This window comes from Formica exsecta, unplaced genomic scaffold (genome assembly GCF_003651465.1).
Source record: "Formica exsecta isolate Colony F162 unplaced genomic scaffold, ASM365146v1 scaffold37, whole genome shotgun sequence".
NCBI classification, from domain to species: Eukaryota; Metazoa; Arthropoda; class Insecta; order Hymenoptera; family Formicidae; genus Formica; species Formica exsecta.
In genome coordinates, this window is record NW_021850941.1 from 349905 (window position 1) to 372415 (window position 22511).

General features: G+C 32.3%; 1 protein-coding gene across 12 annotated transcripts in view; it reads left to right on the forward strand.

Moving 5' to 3' along the window:
* LOC115239243 (neurobeachin) overlaps nucleotides 1–22511 on the forward strand; it is a 323931-nt gene that overhangs the window by 236962 nt on the left and 64458 nt on the right. For 6 of the 12 annotated variants that reach the window (XM_029813663.1, XM_029813669.1, XM_029813659.1 and 3 more), the window contains exons 3-29: nucleotides 4808–4934; nucleotides 5168–5268; nucleotides 5404–5499; nucleotides 6148–6269; nucleotides 6634–6760; nucleotides 6866–6985; nucleotides 7070–7216; nucleotides 7331–7387; nucleotides 8534–8674; nucleotides 8845–8990; nucleotides 9077–9290; nucleotides 11208–11460; nucleotides 11557–11699; nucleotides 11778–11968; nucleotides 12048–12156; nucleotides 12249–12330; nucleotides 12420–12736; nucleotides 12804–13025; nucleotides 13201–14857; nucleotides 14961–15126; nucleotides 15201–15354; nucleotides 15431–15610; nucleotides 16713–16853; nucleotides 17058–17165; nucleotides 17254–17425; nucleotides 19755–20117; nucleotides 21387–21517. In XM_029813663.1, the coding sequence (XP_029669523.1) occupies nucleotides 4808–4934; nucleotides 5168–5268; nucleotides 5404–5499; nucleotides 6148–6269; nucleotides 6634–6760; nucleotides 6866–6985; nucleotides 7070–7216; nucleotides 7331–7387; nucleotides 8534–8674; nucleotides 8845–8990; nucleotides 9077–9290; nucleotides 11208–11460; nucleotides 11557–11699; nucleotides 11778–11968; nucleotides 12048–12156; nucleotides 12249–12330; nucleotides 12420–12736; nucleotides 12804–13025; nucleotides 13201–14857; nucleotides 14961–15126; nucleotides 15201–15354; nucleotides 15431–15610; nucleotides 16713–16853; nucleotides 17058–17165; nucleotides 17254–17425; nucleotides 19755–20117; nucleotides 21387–21517 (5787 nt within the window). Of the gene's footprint in view, nucleotides 1–4807; nucleotides 4935–5167; nucleotides 5269–5403; nucleotides 5500–6147; nucleotides 6270–6633; nucleotides 6761–6865; nucleotides 6986–7069; nucleotides 7217–7330; nucleotides 7388–7774; nucleotides 7879–8533; nucleotides 8675–8844; nucleotides 8991–9076; nucleotides 9291–11207; nucleotides 11461–11556; nucleotides 11700–11777; nucleotides 11969–12047; nucleotides 12157–12248; nucleotides 12331–12419; nucleotides 12737–12803; nucleotides 13026–13200; nucleotides 14858–14960; nucleotides 15127–15200; nucleotides 15355–15430; nucleotides 15611–16712; nucleotides 16854–17057; nucleotides 17166–17253; nucleotides 17426–19754; nucleotides 20118–21386; nucleotides 21518–22511 lie in introns of those variants that run through there. The other 6 variants (XM_029813668.1, XM_029813660.1, XM_029813661.1 and 3 more) reach the window with 4 other exon arrangements.

Sequence of the window (22511 nt, forward strand, 5' to 3'; positions counted from 1 at the left end):
ACATACTATTCGTGCCATATACGCGTCGATTTTGTGCGTCAGTAGTTTAGTCGTGCGCATAGTCAGCCATTAAAATCCTTTCGGTAGACCGTAAAAGATGTAGTTTACGTCCATTAACGTTCTTTTTATAAAGGATGAACTATGTGACGAAACGGCTTTGTTTTCTAAAAATTTGGCACTATTTATGTTTTTCAAAAATTTATCTCTCACGTGGACAGGATTAACTGACAAAAACACTATAAGTTATAGAATAGCAATTCTTTTTAAAAGTGCAAAATATAATAATGCTATTTTATATAATAATATCATTTAAATATTTTCAAAATAATAAATAATTATTCGATGAGATTTGAATATGAAATTTTAGCTTTCTAATTGTTATCATAAATATATTTTGTAATAATTGTGTCTTAAATTTAATTATGCTTAATTACATTATTTTCTATTCAATATGTGATATATCTAATATATAATAATAATATTTTTTATAATAAAATCTGAAATATTCTATCTTGCATTTAATGGAGTTTCATACATATGCAAAGTTAAATGGGAAAGTTCAATGGATTTAAACCTAGCAAGTAATTAGTACTAAAGCAACATGTATTTTAAGTTTTCTATTTCCAGAAGTAGTTATGTTAATTTGTATTATTTCTAACTTTGCAATATTTTAAAGAATTAATTATATTAAAATATATAATCTGAAAAATCACAATAATCACATTGCAATTACGAATATAGTTGATGAATAATCAATATCGTAGGAGCTATCTGTTTTTTTACTGTTGCAAAAAACAGAATTGGTTAAGTAATTAAATTTTTGGCATTCCTACATCAAAACATATTTATATTTCACTCAGCGAATACATGGGAACAATTTCAACATTGGATTTATTACATGGCGTTTGCTATCGAGATGACGTGCTGCTCAAATTAAAATATTATTTGCCGTTATTGCCATTTATTCAGACTGGGGTTTTTTCAAAAAAATATGTGAATATGTTATTAAATGGTTAAAAACAAATGTGTAATATAAAAAAGCATGGTAGCCATATATAAAAACAATGTGGGATACATAGATTACAAAATGCTACGCAAATTAAATTTATTTTTAATTTCGAGTTATCTCTAGCAATCAATTTGTGCATATTAACACGGACTAGTTTACAAGTTTCAAATTTTATTTATCTTTTGCTAGTAACACACACAGACACATAGCTCATCGTTTTTTAGATATGTCGTTATCTACCATTAACGTCACGCAACGTGAATTAAATGTTTTCTTTTTTCACATCCATCACATTTTAGCGCCCGACAGACTTTTCCTAGCATATAGCCGGACAAATCGAGTGTATCAGTTCGCACGGCTAGTCATTTATCATTTTATTACTTTAGTCAAGAGAAAAAGAGAGAGAGAGAGAGAACCAAATCTGACCAATCAACACCTGCATAAAAAATGACAAGCGAGAAGGCGCATTTATTTAACACTGCGCCGGTGATTCGTCAAAATGGCTTGCTTATGTGTCGGTGTATTAATGCATTGCATCCACAATTCCCTACGAATATGATGCTCGCATCCGTTACATACGAAATAGTCGACGTATACATGCACCACGAAATAATAACAATAATATTCACGTACAGCGGAATGACAGTTGTTGTTGATTCGCCGGTCAGATATTCACCGGTTCGCTGCAACAATGTCGATTCATTAAATACATCGAGCATGTTATTTTGTTCTGTTATTTTGAGACTCATCGAGAAGTTATTATTATTATTATGTATTTCTATTGATCTCAATTTTAAACTTTGTCGAATATAAAAATACACATTGAAATAGTACGCGACTCGTAAGTTGTCAGCGCGAAAATGTACTTTCCTCGGATGCGTCCTCGTAAAATAGCGCTGTAAAGCCGACATTAAAATATTATAGTAAGAAAATGTTGTCTCGCCATTGTCTCGCAATGCAACATCTAAGAGGACAGATAAGCAGCATCCTTTAGCGCGAAGGGGAGATACCTACCTACCTACCCAGCTCCGAAGATCAACTTGACTAACCACTGCTCTCGCGATTCAGAGCAATTTATCACAGTCGAGCGACAGTTGGAAGCTTCCACGACATTACTCAGGACGACTCTCTCACACTCCCTTCCTTTCTCCTTCTTTCTATTGCTTTTTTTGCCCGCGCTCCGGCGGATTCATTCGCAACTCCGATGTAGTAAGCCGACAAGGTGTATAGCCGCGAGATCATTACTCCGGAATTATCCGAATGCCCATAACTTCTCCTCGCTAAAACTCCGGCTCGCGGGGCCGAAATTCCGACTGGGGAGAGAACCAAATCTGACCAATCAACACCTGCATAAAAAATGACAAGCGAGAAGGCGCATTTATTTAACACTGCGCCGGTGATTCGTCAAAATGGCTAGCTTATGTGTCGGTGTATTAATGCATTGCATCCACAATTCCCTACGAATATGATGCTCGCATCCGTTACATACGAAATAGTCGACGTATACATGCACCACGAAATAATAACAATAATATTCACGTACAGCGGAATGACAGTTGTTGTTGATTCGCCGGTCAGATATTCACCGGTTCGCTGCAACAATGTCGATTCATTAAATACATCGAGCATGTTATTTTGTTCTGTTATTTTGAGACTCATCGAGAAGTTATTATTATTATTATGTATTTCTATTGATCTCAATTTTAAACTTTGTCGAATATAAAAATACACATTGAAATAGTACGCGACTCGTAAGTTGTCAGCGCGAAAATGTACTTTCCTCGGATGCGTCCTCGTAAAATAGCGCTGTAAAGCCGACATTAAAATATTATAGTAAGAAAATGTTGTCTCGCCATTGTCTCGCAATGCAACATCTAAGAGGACAGATAAGCAGCATCCTTTAGCGCGAAGGGGAGATACCTACCTACCTACCCAGCTCCGAAGATCAACTTGACTAACCACTGCTCTCGCGATTCAGAGCAATTTATCACAGTCGAGCGACAGTTGGAAGCTTCCACGACATTACTCAGGACGACTCTCTCACACTCCCTTCCTTTCTCCTTCTTTCTGTTGCTTTTTTTGCCCGCGCTCCGGCGGATTCATTCGCAACTCCGATGTAGTAAGCCGACAAGGTGTATAGCCGCGAGATCATTACTCCGGAATTATCCGAATGCCCATAACTTCTCCTCGCTAAAACTCCGGCTCGCGGGGCCGAAATTCCGACTGGGGAAATTCCAGCGGCATTTTCGGGATTTCTCCGCTATTCGGCGGTTACCCCGCACCCGTAGTTATCTCGCTTCGTGGCCTACCTTGCATATCAGCAGAGGATTACGCGGGTACACGAACTGGGCTTGGCGTCGGTAGTGTGCGGTTGTCCGGCTATCCGGAGAAGTATAATAATTTGAAGATAAACTGTTGTGCAAAATCATTGGAAGTGAATTCACGCTATATAAACACGCCGGATATGTATATCGTCTGTATATTGAAATAGTTGCCGGTTAGCTTTACTAATAATCTGTTGCTTTGTAGACTTGTATCGTTCTTCAGCATTATACCTATATATGTATATATATAAAGGAGAATCGGTTATTTGACCGTATTAAATAACACTTTCCGTGAAAGAATCTTGTCTTGTTTTATTTGGAATATCGAAATGAATTATTCGCAATTGCTTATAAAAAAATCTCTTTAGAACATTAACTTTTTCTTAACGGGATGAGTATGTGGTTTTATTAAGCCATCCTTTATTCGCTTCGGGCGTAAAACCACTACCACTTTACTTGGCTTGGAGAACCCCTTTAAGTAATTTTTGCTTGGATATAATTGACAAACCATTATCTATATATAACAGAGACATAACTCGATTTCTACCTATTTAGACAATTCGATTAATTGAATCTGATCGAATGGACGATATTAAAGTGATACAAAGTATTTTTATATAAATTCAAATGAAATAAATTACAATTTATGTTGATACATTAAATGAGTATCTGAGAGAATAGAATTTTATAATTATTATAAATAATTAAAAGAGTGCTGCTGTAAAATCTTTTTCAATGATTACTACATATATCGAATAAAGCAAAAGTTATTTTTCTTATAAATTAATTTTTTACATTAAATATTATTTATTTTTTAAATAGCATAAATTAAAAAATATTGTTAAATTAATTTTTTATAAATAAAATAATCCCTTATGCAGGTGCGCGCGAAATACACATAAGTAACTTATTATATATGAGTCTTATGAGTAATGCAATTTTTAATAAGATAAAAATTAGAAATTAATGCTAACAATTGATTAACGTTTTGAATAAAAGCACATTTTTATATATAAACAGGCGAATAATAATAAGCACGCAATATCCTTTTAATTAATATTCTGCTATTATCTGACCATGATTTTAGCAGGCGATTTACGATGATAACGCAATTATGCACAATGAAATTCCCTCTATTTGAGCCAAATTATTAATTGCCTAGGTTATTCGCGGACGAAACATACATTATACATCCTCTGATCACCAATAATTTTAAAAAAATTTTAACTCATTTTTATATAATAGGATATATGATTTCAAAATCTTTATCTTTATATTATATTAATAATATAAAAACGTACAACGATCTAAAAAGTTTTATATATCATACTTTTTCTATTATTGGAACAATTATAACATATGGAGACCGTAAAATAAAAATTATATAGATATAATATTATGTATGTGTGTTATCAACTATCAGATGTCATAAATGTAAATAAATAATTTTATATATATGATATTTTTGTTACAGGCCGAAATATGGAGCGTCTTTATCGCGATCCTGAGAAAAAGTGTCAGAAACTTACAAGCGTGTACGGATGTAAGTCTCATAGAACATGTTCTACATCGATTATCTCGTGCGGAAACTGTTGTCGCCGGTAAGTATATATTCAATATTAAGTTTGGCATCATATTATCGCTGATAAGCAGCAAAAGTAATTTAATTTCTCAAAGCATGACAAAGCTATTTTAACGGATTTCTATATTCTATTTACGATACTAATTACATATCACTATGAGAGAAAATTTTGCTTCTTTTATTTAACAATAAGTATATTCTTTAATAATGCAAAAATTATATTTTTTTATATATTTTTATATATTACGACAGATTTATTAATCGATATGCTGGGAGTGCTAGCAAGCTACAGTATAACGGTGAAAGAATTAAAACTTTTGTTCGGCGCTATGAAAGCTGTTAAAGGAAAATGGGTAAGAACTTTTAAGATTTTCTTTGCAAATTGTATAATAAAAATTTAAATAAATATTATCATAAGAATATATTGAGTATATTATCAGATACAATAAGATTACCGTAACGTAAAACAACATTTATATATTTCGTAGCCGCGGCATTCGGCGAAATTATTGAACGTCCTCCGTCAAATGCCACAGCGAAATGGGCCCGATGTATTTTTCAGTTTCCCTGGTAGAAAGGGGTCGGTAAGTTGGTTTCTTTTCTTGTTCGCCTGTCTCTCTTTTTTTCTCTTTACTTTAGAACAGATACTTCTTACTTTACGACATCCCAAAGGACGTCGTTCGATTTTAAACTCGATCAAAGTTCCGATAAGAGAATTTACCCTTCCCCACAAGATTCCGCTACCAGCTTACATTTTCGAAATCAATCATGGCAAGGAACTTTCCTGAACATCATTACCGTATATACCATCAAATAATACAAGCTTGTTGTATAATGTTTTATGATACATAATATCCCCGAATGTTTTTCGATTTAAATAAGAGAGAATAGATTTATTATAGATTATAATTTATTATAATAGAAGAAGGATGTATAATAATATTTGTAATTAATATTTAGAAATTAAAGAATAGAATTAGAAATTAAAACTAAAGTTAAATATATTTTCTGTATACCTATAGCGTAACTTTTAATATATTTATATTGACATATTATTTTTATTATTTCTATATGAAATGTATTGCAAATCAGAAACGGCATAGCGTATAATTAAATAACCATCGAAAATTGGAAACCATTGAAACTCCGATATTTATTTAATTTCTTTCAATATTCTGCCAAAAATATATATATTTTATAATCTGATGAGAATCGTTTCACGTTTTCCGCAGGCGATTGTCTTGCCGCCGCTTGCAAAGTGGCCACACGAGAATGGATTTACTTTCACCACATGGTTCCGCCTAGACCCCATCAACTCTGTTAATATCGAACGAGAAAAACCGTACCTCTACTGGTAAGTGCTCTTATATCAAGCACCCTTGCGTACTCTCTTTATAGGTGAAAAAATCACCTATGTTTCTCGACTTTAAAGAAAGAAGAGATTCAAACTAAATCCATTAAGTGTGATTTTGTTTGCATACAATTTCAAAGAAAACAATGTTGACATTTTTCAAATTACTTTACATCTTATTTCAATTTTATATTCGCTTAGCAATAGTTCATCCATGTTATATATACATAATTTTTATTATCTTTTTACATAAATTGTGTTTTTTTTTTATATCAAAAGAAAAAATACAAGAGAAATGAGAGAAAGTTCAAGTGCAATAATCTTTATCAGGCAGACAGTAATATAATGCTCTTTTATTATATTTTAGTTTTAAAACAAGCAAAGGAGTAGGATACTCTGCACATTTTGTAGGCAACTGCTTAGTCCTGACGTCTATGAAAATAAAAGGCAAGGGCTTCCAACATTGTGTCAAATACGAATTTCAACCACGAAAGGTGAATTAATAATATTATTAAACATGCTTTCTAACACAATATATACCTAGCACGTTTAACACGCAGAAAAAATTTTTCTATCCTTAAAATTTTTTTGTCTTTCAGTGGTATATGATCGCGGTAGTGTATATATACAATAGGTGGACGAAGAGTGAAATTAAATGTCTGGTCAATGGTCAGTTGGCGTCGAGTACAGAAATGACATGGCATGTTTCGACAAATGATGTGAGTGCCTGCAAATATTTACGATCTTCCCAAGCGGTACTTTCCTTTTACCGATTTGAAAAGAAGAAAAATGTTGTTTTACAGCCTTTCGATAAGTGCTACATCGGAGCAACTCCCGAACTGGACGAGGAGCGCGTGTTTTGCGGACAAATGAGTGCAATATACTTATTCAGCGAAGCACTGACAACGCATCAGATATGCGCGATGCACAGATTAGGACCGGGATATAAGGTAGCTAGATATATTTATACATTATTGCTATGATGAATATATCTAGGACGCCAGACATATTGTATAATCTTCAATTGACGAATATTTATCGCCGTTTTTGCAATCCGTGCACAGAGCCAGTTTCGTTTCGACAACGAGTGCTACCTGAATCTGCCCGACAATCATAAAAGGGTGAGTGAGCAGGATCTCTCTACGAGCATGGTGGACCAAAGTATGCAAATTGTAAGCATTTTGATTTTATTTTTCTTAACATATGAGTTGTACTTCGTTAATTATTCTGTTACTGCGTTCGAGTTTACCTGAGGTAATTACTCACTTATGACCACATTTCCTTGTCGGCTATTACGGCTGAGTTTATTTTTTTGTTTTATATTTATTTGTCTTGGAAAATCGGTATTATAATTATGAACATTATATTATTGCCTGGTATATTATTAATGTATATATTTGTGTATATATTTATTTTTTTTTTTTTTTTTCCAAATGTTTATTTTTTCTAATTAGCGAATTTCAATTGACGAATATTTATCGCCGTTTTTGCAATCCGTGCACAGAGCCAGTTTCGTTTCGACAACGAGTGCTACCTGAATCTGCCCGACAATCATAAAAGGGTGAGTGAGCAGGATCTCTCTACGAGCATGGTGGACCAAAGTATGCAAATTGTAAGCATTTTGATTTTATTTTTCTTAACATATGAGTTGTACTTCGTTAATTATTCTGTTACTGCGTTCGAGTTTACCTGAGGTAATTACTCACTTATGACCACATTTCCTTGTCGGCTATTACGGCTGAGTTTATTTTTTTGTTTTATATTTATTTGTCTTGGAAAATCGGTATTATAATTATGAACATTATATTATTGCCTGGTATATTATTAATGTATATATTTGTGTATATATTTATTTTTTTTTTTTTTGCCAAATGCTTATCTTTTCTAATTAGCGAATGCCATTTTTTGCAAGAATAAACCTATTTTTTTGTTGTAAGCATCGCTTTGACTTTATATATAACATGCCGTATAAATTTTCTTATACCTGAGATTTTATGGATACTTTAAATGGTAGCAAGTAGCAATATAATTAGCAATTAAATTATCGACTATTAGTTTTAAGCAAGATATGTATGTGTCTTCTGTGTATCTTTTATCATCTAGTTAGAGAAATTCAAGATGTGTTTATATGTGCTGGTAAGATTGAATTGATGTAGTTTATTGATGTTATATTTTGTAAAAGATTTGCAATAATTTAATATATCTTGAAAATTTTTTTAGAAAAATTTATAATTACGTTAATTTTTGATTTTTACGTATTATTTCAGGTACTTTATGATGGAAAACTGTCGAATGCAATTGTGTTCATGTACAATCCAGTAGCAACAGACTCGCAGCTTTGTCTACAGAGTGCACCGAAAGGCAACGTCTCGTATTTTGTACATACACCACATGCTCTCATGTTACAGGTATAATTTATTATTGTTATTTACGATTTCGAGAATAAAAACAAATTTAGCGTCCGGATCATATAGAGTTACATGCGTCTTTTATTTATTTAGTAATTGATACTGCTTTATTTTATGTGTGTAAACAACATATATAAAGATAGACAAGAAATTATTATTTTGGCTTTCAGGATGTCAAGGCAGTTATAACATACTCGATTCACAGCACGTTAAACTCAATAGGAGGTATTCAAGTATTGTTCCCATTATTCTCTCAACTGGATATGCCTTATGACTGCATAGCACCGAATGACGTTAAGCGCGATCCCACGTTATGGTAAGTAATATTAATCGTTGTAGCTTCGGAAAGTCATGCATGTTTTAACAGAAGGCATTAACAAGAAATGTCGACGTCTTTTTCAGTTCGAAACTGCTCGGCTTTATTTGCGACTTGGTAGAGAGCTCTCAAACAGTTCAACAACACATGGTACAAAACAGGGGATTTCTAGTAATAAGTTTCATGCTGCAGAAATCGAGTCGAGATCATCTTACGACGGAAGTCCTTGCATCCTTCTTGGAGCTCACGAAACATTTAGTGACCTGTCTCAGCGCAAACAGCGATCTATTATTGAAACAGGTACCGATATATTAATTAATAAATAATTATCTGCTATTACTCTGTTAGATGTATTAATGTAAATATTTCGACAAATATAGATATAATAATAGTTACAGCTATAGTACAGCTATAGTTATAAGATTATGATATTTTATCTTTTCTCTTAAAATTCGAAAATAATTAAAATAATCTTATCTTAATTCGAAAATATAAAGATATCTTAAATTTCTAAAATATATAATTTTGATAAATTTTCTTGCAATTATTTTAGCTGGAGGTAATATAAGATAGTTACATATAGATTTAGAAAGATTGAAGAGAAATGTGAAATTACGACATATATTATATAAAAATTAGATTATAAAAAACATTTTCTATATAGATTAGAAAATCAGATAAAAAATTATTGGTAGAGAAAGGATATATTAATTATTGTGAAGATTATAAAATATTGTGTTATTTAGTCGTATTCTAACAGTCACTTTATTTGAATTATTTGAATTTATTTGAATAGTAACATTATAGAAAATATTAAATACCCCATAATATATCATTATTTGTTCATTTAGTTTCTGCGTAATCTAAAACAATTCTTTATCCATGCATAGTTAGCTATATTTTTTTATTTATATATAATTTTCGTTTGCCTTATATATGTATATTTGATTTAAACAAAAGCATGAGTTACACTCAATTTGGTTAATAGATATAAATTAATACCAATGCATTCTATTCTATAAATTTACGTTGTTTTGTGTATGCTGTAATATCATGTAATAGCTTCCACGCTTTCATCACACTTGCTCCTGTTGAAATGTTGCAGACATCCTATACATCCGTAATAATATATGTGTATGCATTTTGTTTTGTACTCTTGATACTTTGTCAAGAATTTGTCAACAAGCCTGTTGAGCATGCCCACTCACTTTCTTCGACCGTTATTATATTTATTAATCAAACTTCGGATCGCATGCAATCAACCGACTTTTAAGCTTTCTGATTTGAAAAAGTGGCTACGCAAACTATTTTGTTTATAATATGTCGCTTTTACTTCAAAATTTATAATTCTTATGTTGCGACGTTAAGATTTTTCGTCTATCCCTTGTGCTATAATAAAATTGATTATACATATTCTTTCTATCTTTCTTCAAATATGCACTATTATCAAAATCCTATTACACGGCATATTATTTTTGATTGCCATATGTGTTTTCCAGTCAAAATTAATTTTATTCTTCAAATACCAAACCACATGTTTGATACATATTTAATTTGTTTGCAGTTTAATATACATTTATTATAAAATGTATGCGTTTCTTCGATGTACTTTTTCTATAATACGATATATATATATATAATTACGTTATTAATTACGTGAATTTGATATTACCCAACAACTTCCAAAATGTATACAAGTCTAAATATGTACAGCCATAAATTTATGTTTTTTAATATTAATCCTCAAAATTTCTTCTAATCAGTATATATATGCACGAATATCTATCTACAGTCGTGACGTTCTACATCCATCTCATATTTTTTTGTCATAATTGTTCTGTAACAAAAATACCATCTGCATATCGCTTTCAATCGTAAGCTTAATAATTCATGTCTATTATTTCTTCATACAGTTATAAATAAAATCTATACAATGCTCAAATATATTCCTGATATCATATTTATATACATATTTGCACAAATTGTCAAAGCTAAAATCAATCCTTTAAAACCAAATATGATAAAAAATTCTATGCAAAAATATACATGCAGATCTAAAGTAACATTTTATTTATTATTTGGATCAATACCTTGAGCAACTTAATCACGCTAATTACATAGATTAAAATATCAAGATAATAGCATAAAATACATGGATAATACAAAAGTCGGCTAGATTGGTGTGTCCGAAGGACAGGCAGATCCATGGTGATGTAGTTGTTTTATTTTTCATTCCTAACATGGCAGCTACTGGATCACGTTCTTTTTAATCCTGCTCTGTGGATATATACGCCAGCGCCAGTACAAACACGACTTTACTCGTACCTGGCCACGGAGTTTCTTAGCGACACGCAAATATATTCCAATGTGAGACGTGTGTCGACAGTTTTGCAAACGGTACACACACTGAAATATTATTACTGGGTAGCTAATCCTCGAGCTAAAAGCGGAATAACACCAAAAGGACTTGGTATGTTATTATATTTAATTAAATAATATCAGCGATGCTAATTTTATTCTTAGTGCATAGAGTATGATAACATTTACATTAATAAATTTTTCATAGATGGACCGCGTCCGCAACAAAAAGACATTCTTGCAATTCGTTCTTATATCTTATTATTTTTGAAACAATTGATAATGATTGGTAACGGAGTAAAAGACGACGAATTACAGAGCATCCTTAATTATCTGACAACAATGCACGAGGTAATTTTAAAGATTGATGTAATCATGCATAATAATAATATGAAAAAAATATTTCTCAAATTCCGTGACGAATTGTAGGATGAAAATTTGCACGACGTTTTACAAATGCTCATATCTTTGATGTCGGAACATCCATCATCGATGGTACCCGCATTCGACGCGAAACAAGGTGTACGAACCATTTTCAAACTCTTAGCAGCTGAAAGCCAGTTGATACGTTTGCAAGCGTTAAAACTGCTAGGATTCTTTCTTAGCCGCAGTACACACAAGTAAACAATCTTTTATAGATTATTTGCATTTTAGAATAAAATATTTTTAAGAAATTTAATATTTCTATAATGTACATAGAAGGAAATACGATGTTATGAGTCCACATAATCTGTATACGTTATTGGCTGAAAGGCTCTTATTGAACGAGGAAACACTCTCATTGCCGACGTATAACGTTTTATATGAGGTAATTACATATTTTACGTTTCATTAACTATGTTAAACACTTTTTCAGCATTTATACATATATGAAAATTTTAATTTGAATTTTAATATCAGATTATGACCGAGCACATCAGTCAACAAATATTGTATGCTAGACATCCTGAACCTGAATCCCACTATCGTTTAGAAAATCCGAGTAAGTAATTGATTTATAATTATGTAAGCAAATAAAATATTGTCTCTGTATTAATATCTGTTAAAAACTTTTCTTTTTTTATGTTTTAGTGATCCTGAAGGTGGTCGCGACATTGGTTCGACAATCAAAGCAAACAGAACAGTTGTTAGAAGTGAAAAAATTATTCCTCTCGGATATGACACTGCTCTGCAACAATAATCGAGAAAATCGGCGAACGGTTTTGCAAATGTCTGTATGGCAGGAATGGCTTATCGCTATGGCTTATATCCATCCCAAAAATACAGAAGAGCAGAAAATATCCGACATGGTGTATTCCTTATTTCGCATGCTTCTTCATCACGCTATCAAGCACGAATATGGTGGCTGGCGTGTATGGGTTGATACGCTGGCTATCGTGCATTCCAAGGTAAGTTTGCGAGATATGGTTAACTTGAAACATTTTAATGTTTTCCTACAATGTCGGTTTTGTGCAGGTATCCTACGAGGAATTCAAACTTCAATTTGCTCAAATGTACGAGCATTACGAGCGACAGAGATCCGACAATATTACAGATCCTGAGCTAAGACAGCAGAGACCGATTAGCACGATTTCTGGATGGGATCAACAGCATTCCGGAAACAACGGCTACAACAGACCAGCGGTGTGGGGAAATCAGCAAAATCATGAAGTACAACACATGGAAAGGAATTACAAGGTAATTTCAAAAATAGTAGAACTTTCATTAAATTTTGACAGCCATTTTTTTGATCTTTAAAATTTTTCTCATGTATAGTCGCATTATCTAAATGTTTTTTCTTATTATAAGGTCTATGTATGCAGAAAGATCATTGACATATTAATTGATTCTTATATCTTGTATTACGATACAGGAGTTCGATGCATCCGAAGCAAACGATCGATTGGAAGAATCTTGTAGTTGCGACCTCAATTCAATAGACAACACTGAAAGTGACGGTAGTCCAGCCATCGTGAAATCGCGCAGTGAGACTCTGGATACTCTACAATCGTGCGAGGTAGTGTCATTGGATTCCAGATTAAGCGACAAACCGGAAACACCGACCACCGCGCGCGAGGCTCACACAGAGACACCGACCATCCTCGAGGAAGCGAATAGCGAAGCTGTCTCGCTGCCGACCACGCAGGAGACCAGCGAGGTGATATCGATTGAGAGTTCTAGTGACTTCTACAGTGAAGTGCACAAAATTGAGAGTTCCAGTCCCGATTCGATGATCGTCGCGGACACACCGAAAAAAGAAGAAGATGCAACTTTGGAAAAACAACCAGTTGCTGTTACCGAATCCTCTTCAACTGAACAGGTCAAGGAGAACACAGAAGTGACAGCTGTTGAATCGAATGATACAACGGAAACTGCAGAAGTTATTAATGTCTCAGATACAGTTTCTACAATAGTGGATGAAGTCGAAAATAACCCGGTGACGGACAAGGAAGCAAACGATAAACCTATCGAGGAAAATAACGTTGTGACCGATGACAGTAATACACCGACTAACACTGAAGATTCCGACAAAACTACGACGGCAATCGAAAACGCAGATGAAAACTCTGTTGCTTTAAAGACTGACGTCGACACTGAGGAAAATACTGTGCCAATTGTCCCTTCTGACGAAACGCGAGAAGTATTGACAGTTAAAGTTATTGAAAAACTTCAACTAGAGAATGATCGTGAAATAATTGATAGCGATACATCAGAAACATACTTAACGCCAACCGAAAATCAAGAAATCTCGAGCGAGATGAAAAGCAGAACGTCTGAAAGTGAGAAAATTGACGACGACACCGTCGAAAAGAAGGATATTTCCGAAGACAGGGACATTACCACTGAGACTGTTGAGAGCGACGAAGGGGAAACCGTAAAAAATCCTAATTGCTCAACTAGCGTAGTAGAAAGCGGCGAGACTTGCGCGGAGAAGGCAATAGATCTAGAAAACGAGAAGGTGGAAGCAGTAGTAGTGAATAGTGCGTTAAGTAGTGACGAACGCGCCGTGGATTCTTTAACGGAGGACAAAAGTGCTGTTATTAATGATAGCGAAGACGCGAAGGTAAATGAGGAACACTCAAGGGAGCCGTCCACTATTTCTACTAGCGTAAGTGATAATAAGTCAGACGTTCCGGCGACGACCGGCGAGGTAGAAGTAACAGATAGTGTTTCTAGTAATAGCGATGTTCAAAGTTCTGTAGATAATGTGACGCAAGTGCCAAATCCTAAGCAGCAAATCCCAACAATATCTACGGTCTGTGATGCAACTAAAAGTTTATCCGACGGTGTGCCTCAAATCGTTAGTTCTAATGTGGTTGCCAGAGACAATGCGTTATTGAATGACTTACCTCCAGATCACGTAGACGCCCATCGCAGATCCAGCCTGCCGATCGTATCCTCGGAAACGGTCGCGGACGATAATGGTCACGAGCCACCCTCCTTGCCTGTGCCCTTACGAAAGACATCGTCGCCTCAGAAACGACCAAGGAGTGCCTCAACGTCCACGCAGGTGGATCCTAATCATTTCGGTGCGTTACAAAATTGAAACTTATTTTATTAATATAGATTATTTATTACAATTTAGCATAAATGCATCTATTTTTTATTTTGTCGTATTCTTTTGCATTGTAGAAGCCAAAAGGTCGAAGCAAGGAAATCCTTCCACACGACCAATGTTCAGTCCAGGTCCGACGCGACCTCCATTCAGAATACCGGAATTTAAATGGTCTTACATACATCAACGGCTACTGTCGGACGTTCTATTCTCCTTGGAAACGGATATTCAAGTGTGGAGAAGGTAGGAAGTACAATACTGCATACCATACGAATGTTTAACTTTGTCGGAATTCTATATTAATCTCTGCATTGTAGTCACTCGACAAAGTCTGTATTGGATTTCGTGAACAGCAGCGAAAATGCCATTTTCGTGGTGAATACTGTCCATCTAATTTCGCAATTAGCCGACAATCTCATAATAGCCTGCGGTGGTTTGTTGCCCTTATTAGCATCGGCTACCTCGCCGAATGTATGTAAATTATTACCGTATGTGCGATTAAGAAATTTTTACGATCCGTTTTTAATCAATATCTGTATATTTCTAGAGCGAATTGGATGTAATCGAGCCAACTCAGGGGATGCCAATCGAGGTGGCAGTTTCTTTTTTGCAAAGATTAGTCAACATGGCTGACGTACTTATATTTGCTAGCTCATTAAACTTTGGAGAACTGGAAGCTGAGAAAAATATGTCAAGTGGTGGCATACTGCGACAATGCTTACGACTGGTTTGTATTACTGTGTATAAAGTATCTTTTTGTGAATTCAGAACAAGATGATAATACGAATGTTTAGAATAGATAAATAGTTTTGATTTTATTATCATAAAGTTTATAAATCAACAACTTTTACAAATTATTTGTGTGGATCTATTTAGGAAGATATACTAATATTTAGTGCATATTTATGTTTAATTTCTGCATTGATGAAATTATAGAATCTGTATAATATACAGAAGATTTAATTTAGAAAGAAAAATTTACTAAACATTTAGAAAACTACAAACTTAAAGAAATAGATATAAGAATAGATAGAATCGATATAAGAATTTTTTTTAGTTTTGCTTTACGCGATGTCGTATTATGTGTGCCGCATTTTTGAATGAAAAATACGAGACATACAAAAAACACCTGAATATATAAATGATTTAATGCGTGATACACGAATAATAAGATGCAATTGCAATATAGTATAGTTTGTGTTTATATTTTTATTTATTTTTATTTTAGTGAGAATAGGTGGCATGCACGAAACCTAAAACTATACAGCACATCTGATACGCTTTAAAAATACAAAATATATCATATGAAAAGCTTGTATACTCAATATCACATGCAAATAAAAAAATTTCAAATTGGATTTTCGATATAAATTACAATATAAAACTTGATAAAAATAATTATAATATTTTATAGATAGGGAGTTATAATTTAAATAAAATTAATATTTTATTCATTTGTATATCTGATATATTTAAACGAAAGGTTGATGAATAAATCCGCGATATCGAATGTAGTAATATAATGACTCGTTTAAGTAGTCATATAGCGTTTTCGGACGTAGCAGGTTTAATCGCTCTGAGAGCGATTAATGACGTCATTGCATCGCTCTGCCAATAAAAGGTTTGAATTTGTAGTAAAATATAGTGATTAATTGAACCGGGTTGGGTTAACCCGTTCATCCGAAAACGCTAATAGTTCTCGAAATATCATGTAGGAGATAATTTTAATCTGTGTTCTTAGCTTCAAAATATACTCCAGTTAAAGATTTAATATGTTCATCCACACAACATATCTTATTATATTTATACCTAATAAACTGCTTCTATAGGTCTGTACATGTGCCGTTAGAAACTGCTTAGAGTGTAAAGAACGTGGCAGATCGTACAGCATGTTAGGTCGCCAAATTGGTTCTAGTAATAAATCACAGCACATACAATCGCTCATACGCGGGGCTCAAACATCGCCTAAGGTACGTTTCACCTCGAAATTATTTTAATGACTATGATTCGAATTATTTTAATGACTATAATACTGTTAATAAAGATAATAAACACATTATATTTTTATTACTTAAAATACCAATTTCTATTTGCTAAAGAAAAATTGTTTTGTTTATATAGCTCTATTCTTTAATTTATTAAATATTATACGAAAACATTTCTCATTTTTATAGAACATCGTGGATAATCTTTCGCATCAATTAAGCCCCGTCAAGGATCCCGAGAAATTGTTGCAAGATATGGATGTAAATCGTTTGAGAGCTGTAATATACAGAGATGTTGTGAGTATACAAAATTTTATTGTAATAATATAAATAAGGAATGATACATAAGATGAGAGAAAACTAAATTGCTTATATCAATTTTCAGGAAGAAACCAAGCAGGCACAGTTTCTGTCTCTAGCTATAGTTTACTTCATCTCTGTATTAATGGTTTCGAAATATCGCGATATATTGGAACCACCAATATCCCAGCGTCCACCGAGTCCAGTACAAACGATACAGACAAATGGTGCCGGTCTTAGGCCAGGTAGTCCTTCAGGTGAGATCCTCGTATTTTATTGACACTAATGTAAAACATATAATCAGTATAAATATTATCACGCAAAATATTCACTAAAATTAATTTTATTTTTAATAAAATGTCACATGCGTAATAGAAGAAGAATTAAATATTATGTTATAATTTATAAATTATTATTACAAGATACCATATATATACATATATGCGAAATTAGTATTTTAGCCATAGTTTCTACAAAGTATATTACAAGGTCTATTACTGAGAGTATATGCACTCTGCAAAGAACTTATAAATTATAGAACAAAATAATAGATTAATAAAGAGAGAAAAACAAAAAAAATAGAGAAAGAGAGAGAGAGGGAGAGAGGAAGTGAGTGAATGAGTGAGAGAGAGAGAGAGAGAGAGAGAAAGAGACAAGAGTAATGCAATAATAATTTTATGTTGATAGCATGTATATGCTTTCATACTATAATTTAAAATATTTTAAATTTAATAATTACTTGATATTTTTAATTATGCTTACAATAGATAAATATCTATTATTTAATTAAGAAATTATAAAAGATTAAACAAAATAATCTTTATAATAATCTTCATATATGACTACTTTATATGCTATAATTTGCACGTCGAACATTTATTTATTTATTCAAAAAGAAGGGAGGATTGTTTCCCTAAAAATATTGAATATTTTTAAGGAATTTTTTGTTTACTCAAAACTCTTACGTGTCAGATATATATTCTCTTATCTTTCTTTTTAGCGATGGTAATACATGAATTTAATTCAATAAGTGAACGTTAGTGTTTTCGATACAATATGTCTGCAGCTATACGAAACGTAAAAGAGAAATGTATCTCGTAAAAACATAGCTATACTTACAATTAAATAAAATGTAGAATTGTTTTCTTTGAAATTTCAATTAACATCACTATCAAGAAATGACTATGTCAATTTTTAGTCAATTTACAGCTGATTAAAGAATTTTATGTTACAATAATATTATAAATGAATGAAATATGATGAATGGTATAAATAGCTTATATGTACAAATATGTAGCTATTTTGTTGAACACTGTGCACCAAAACAATGTAGCTGCAACTAAAACAACAGCACATGACACCAAGTAGAACGCATGTGTTATATTGCACTGTATGAAATAAATATCTTATATGTATCTGACAGTGAGAGTTTTGATGTTTGCCGAATGTGTTTGCACTTTCTTTTACGTTATAAATATACTATTGTTATATTATTGTGGTTGTATTCTCGTGGATGTGGAACTTCTTTTATGTGGGAAATTTTAAAAAATAGATGTCTCTATATATGACTGCTATTATACGATTAATATTTAAATGTTTAAAAAACCAACAAATTGTGTCATATTGTATATATGAGAAAGAAATAAGTTCTTTTAGAATGTTATACTCCGTACTTATTAAATATTATATTGATAATATATTATAAGTATTGATATTCTTATTATTACTATATTATATATCAGTTCTTTCTCGTTAAAATTTACATTATGGAACAAATTAAAAATATTATTAATCTATAATTACTTGAAACTTATAAGATGATACATATTTAATATAATCAAAATTTATATACTGAATTTCACTCTATGATTTAATCAAACGCTTAAAATTTCTTTGAAAGTGCTTTTTTTCTCTTAATTTTTAAGTAAACACAATAAAAAATAAGAAATTTTTTTTAACGCCTCTTTATAACTTATCTGGATATGTTAAAACATTTTAAACGTTTATGCTATATTTTGCAGAAGGGACTTTTCTAAAGAGGCATTTAGAATTACATATGTAGGGGAAAGTAGGGTAAAACCGTATTTTTTTAGATTTGTCTTTCTACAAAAAATCAGAGAGTGAAAAAAAAATTTTGCTGACCGTTAGTAGTCTTTAATGGATCTTAAACTATGAGAAAATGAGGCTAGTTGCTGAAAAAAAAATTTGGTTACCAAGGATAACAATATTTTTTGGAGAAACCAAAATACCCGGTTTTACTCTACTTTCCCCTATACTTAAAAAAATTATATTAAGATTATTTTTAAATTTTACTGATATAAGAAGCGCTTACCATTTGAAAAGATATATTATTATTAATTTTTTACAAGATATCTATTATAAAAGTGCTGACACGATTCGCATAACTTCTTAAATCTTTAAACGCCGATCGTGATTATACTGCTTGGTCTTGATATTTTACGATCTTATTTTATAATCGAATGCATAGAGTGAAAGGCAGTATTAAGAATATGCTATGGATAACGCAAGAGATAAAGATGATAGTGCACACGATCCGATAACGTGGTAAATGTGGTTCCTCGGCAGATGGGAATGGTGGTGGAGAAGGGCGGCCCCTATTTCCACAGTGGTCTCACCACGTGTACCCACAGTTCCTCCCAGGATCTCACCCTAACGCCAATGCGAATGTCAATGCCAATCACCACATCAACCAGCACCATCACCAGCACCCGCTACCGGCTGCCAGGCACTCTAATCGCCAGCCACCCTCTAACTATTATCTCCCGAATCATCATAACAATCACTACAACCATCATCCGAATAACCATAACTATCATCGTCATCACCACTATCATCATCACAATAACAACAACCATCATCATACGCTTCAAAAGCATATCGATCAGCCCCGAAATCTCTGTCATAGAAACTCCGGTGTCGGTCTGCAAGGTAACTCGAAAGTCCGAAAGTTGTTTCACAGAATGCTCGAGTTCTTTTGGCCTGATTTATTGCGCAATTCCTGTTTGTCCGCAATCTGCATGACGCTTATGAACGAGTTCTTGTCCCTCCATGCGCAATTTCCTCGATATTGTGTAAATATCGGATCCTTTTCATATTAAGAACCTGTTTAAATTATCTTAAGAAAGAACTATATTATACAGTCAGCTCTAAAGAATTACAAAAATATTTTATTGATTAATTGATTCTTTATTTCAGAAGGAGATTTCCTTTCATTTATATTTTATGTCTAGTTGATCAATTATTGGGATTATTTTTATTATATTGTTATTAAAACACACTAAAGATATTTATTTATATTATTTAGTTTGAGAGATATGCACTGCATGTTAGCACAAGCAGTATCTTGAACTATTAGCATATATTGTTGTGAAAAAGAAAGAATTTTATAAATGTCTTATAGCATGTACTTTAAATATGCATTTTTATTGTGAAAGATTTGTGTTTATTATTTATTTATTTATTATTAATAAAAACGCATGAATACATAAAAAGATATTATTTTCTACAAATTAATGAGTAATTAATGATACAAATAAAAAAATATGCAGTTATTCAAAAAATAATTTGTTGTAGTGGATAGTTCCTTTTATATATGTATGTCAAAAACAAATTTTACTTTTGTACAGTTATTTAATCTGTAATTATATTTCTTGTTATGTCTTATATGTTTTTCGATAGATATAATTCAAAATTTAAGGAACACTGGCTATATATTGAAAATGAAGATAAATAATTTCTAACACAAGCAGATACTCTGCACATTACTCTATTAAGAATACATTAAATACAATATTAAAGCTCTTGTGTTCTTTATTTTCAAATCGATTAAAGAATCGGAATGTTTTTATATATGTATATTGGTTTTATGATTTAATTTTTAAATAATTTTGCGCAACTATATCTTTGTATCTATGTAACATTTATGCAATCAAAAATGTAAAAAATATTTTGTTTTTTGTTGTTTATTGTACATAAATAATGCAGTCTTTTACAATTCTTGTGTACATTTTTTTACATTAACAAATTGCAAATTCTAGGCAAGATAATGTTATTTTACAAACAAAATATACAGAAAAAATATTATACTCTGTTGAAATTGTTGAATGCATGTTTATGAATATCAATTGGTTTTGTAAACAAGAAAAGCCACTTATATTTTTCGATTTTTAATATCACATCTTATTCTCGTGTTTTCAGGTAGCGGAGGTATAATGAGTCAATCAGGTTCTCAAGATGACGGGGAATACGAAGTTATCATCGTCGACGAAAATAATTCTTCGATTCTGGCCGATCACGACGTTACATCGTCAGGCCCGCCATCGACCAAGGTAAGTTAACATCGCGAGAAACTTGCAATGTTATCCAAAATTTCGATACGATCTGAAAAAAATGCGACAGACAGTTTGTCCTCTACCGAACAAATTCGAAAGAAGTGTACAACGAGAATTATAGAACCGAAAATCTCAGGTAAAAGTCTTGTCAATTCCGTCACGTATGGAATTCAATTCAATATAGTGACAGCATAAACTAATTGATATAAAGCAGTATTCGACTCTACGAGGTCATGACTAATGATTTTACTTGAGACTGCATGCATTTCGATAGATCGAGAACGTAGACCAGATATTTCAATATCTTTACAAAGCTCTGAGTAGCGAGTGCGGGTCTTTCTATAACGTTAAATTGAACACCGTTTCTTTTAATACTGTTCTAAGTATCTTTTTCTTTAATAGTTTTGATAGTTAATATAAGTAATATTGATAGCAGCGAGATTATTAGCACTTTTTTATTACGTACGATTTTACGGGATATTCGCCGCAGTAATAATCAGATATTTGTGCCATCGCACAATGCTTTGCATTATTTTATCACATGTATTATTTGTCACGCGATAATGAGTTACGGAATTTTTATTCCGTAAAATTATTTGATATATATTATGCAATTACAATGAATCAGCTCAAAGATAATTACATTAAATTTACACAAATTAAAATTTGATAAGGTAAATTAATAGACATTCTTTTACTATTGAATGTTAATTTTACATTAGCACAATTTTGCAATTATATAATTTTCTTTATTATTTGTCAACCATTAGATTCTGAACCATTCTTAATCATTGAAGTCTTAAATGTAATTTCCTATGAATTAATCCTGATACAAATATTAATTATTAATTGATTTGTTAGAGAGATTAATAGAGATCTAGATTTTTCGAGATCTATCGTAGAAAATTTCTTGCAACATCCAGCATGTAATGTTCACTTATCAATTGGTGTCTTGCATCTACGTAGTCCCAACGTAACATCCGTTCTATTA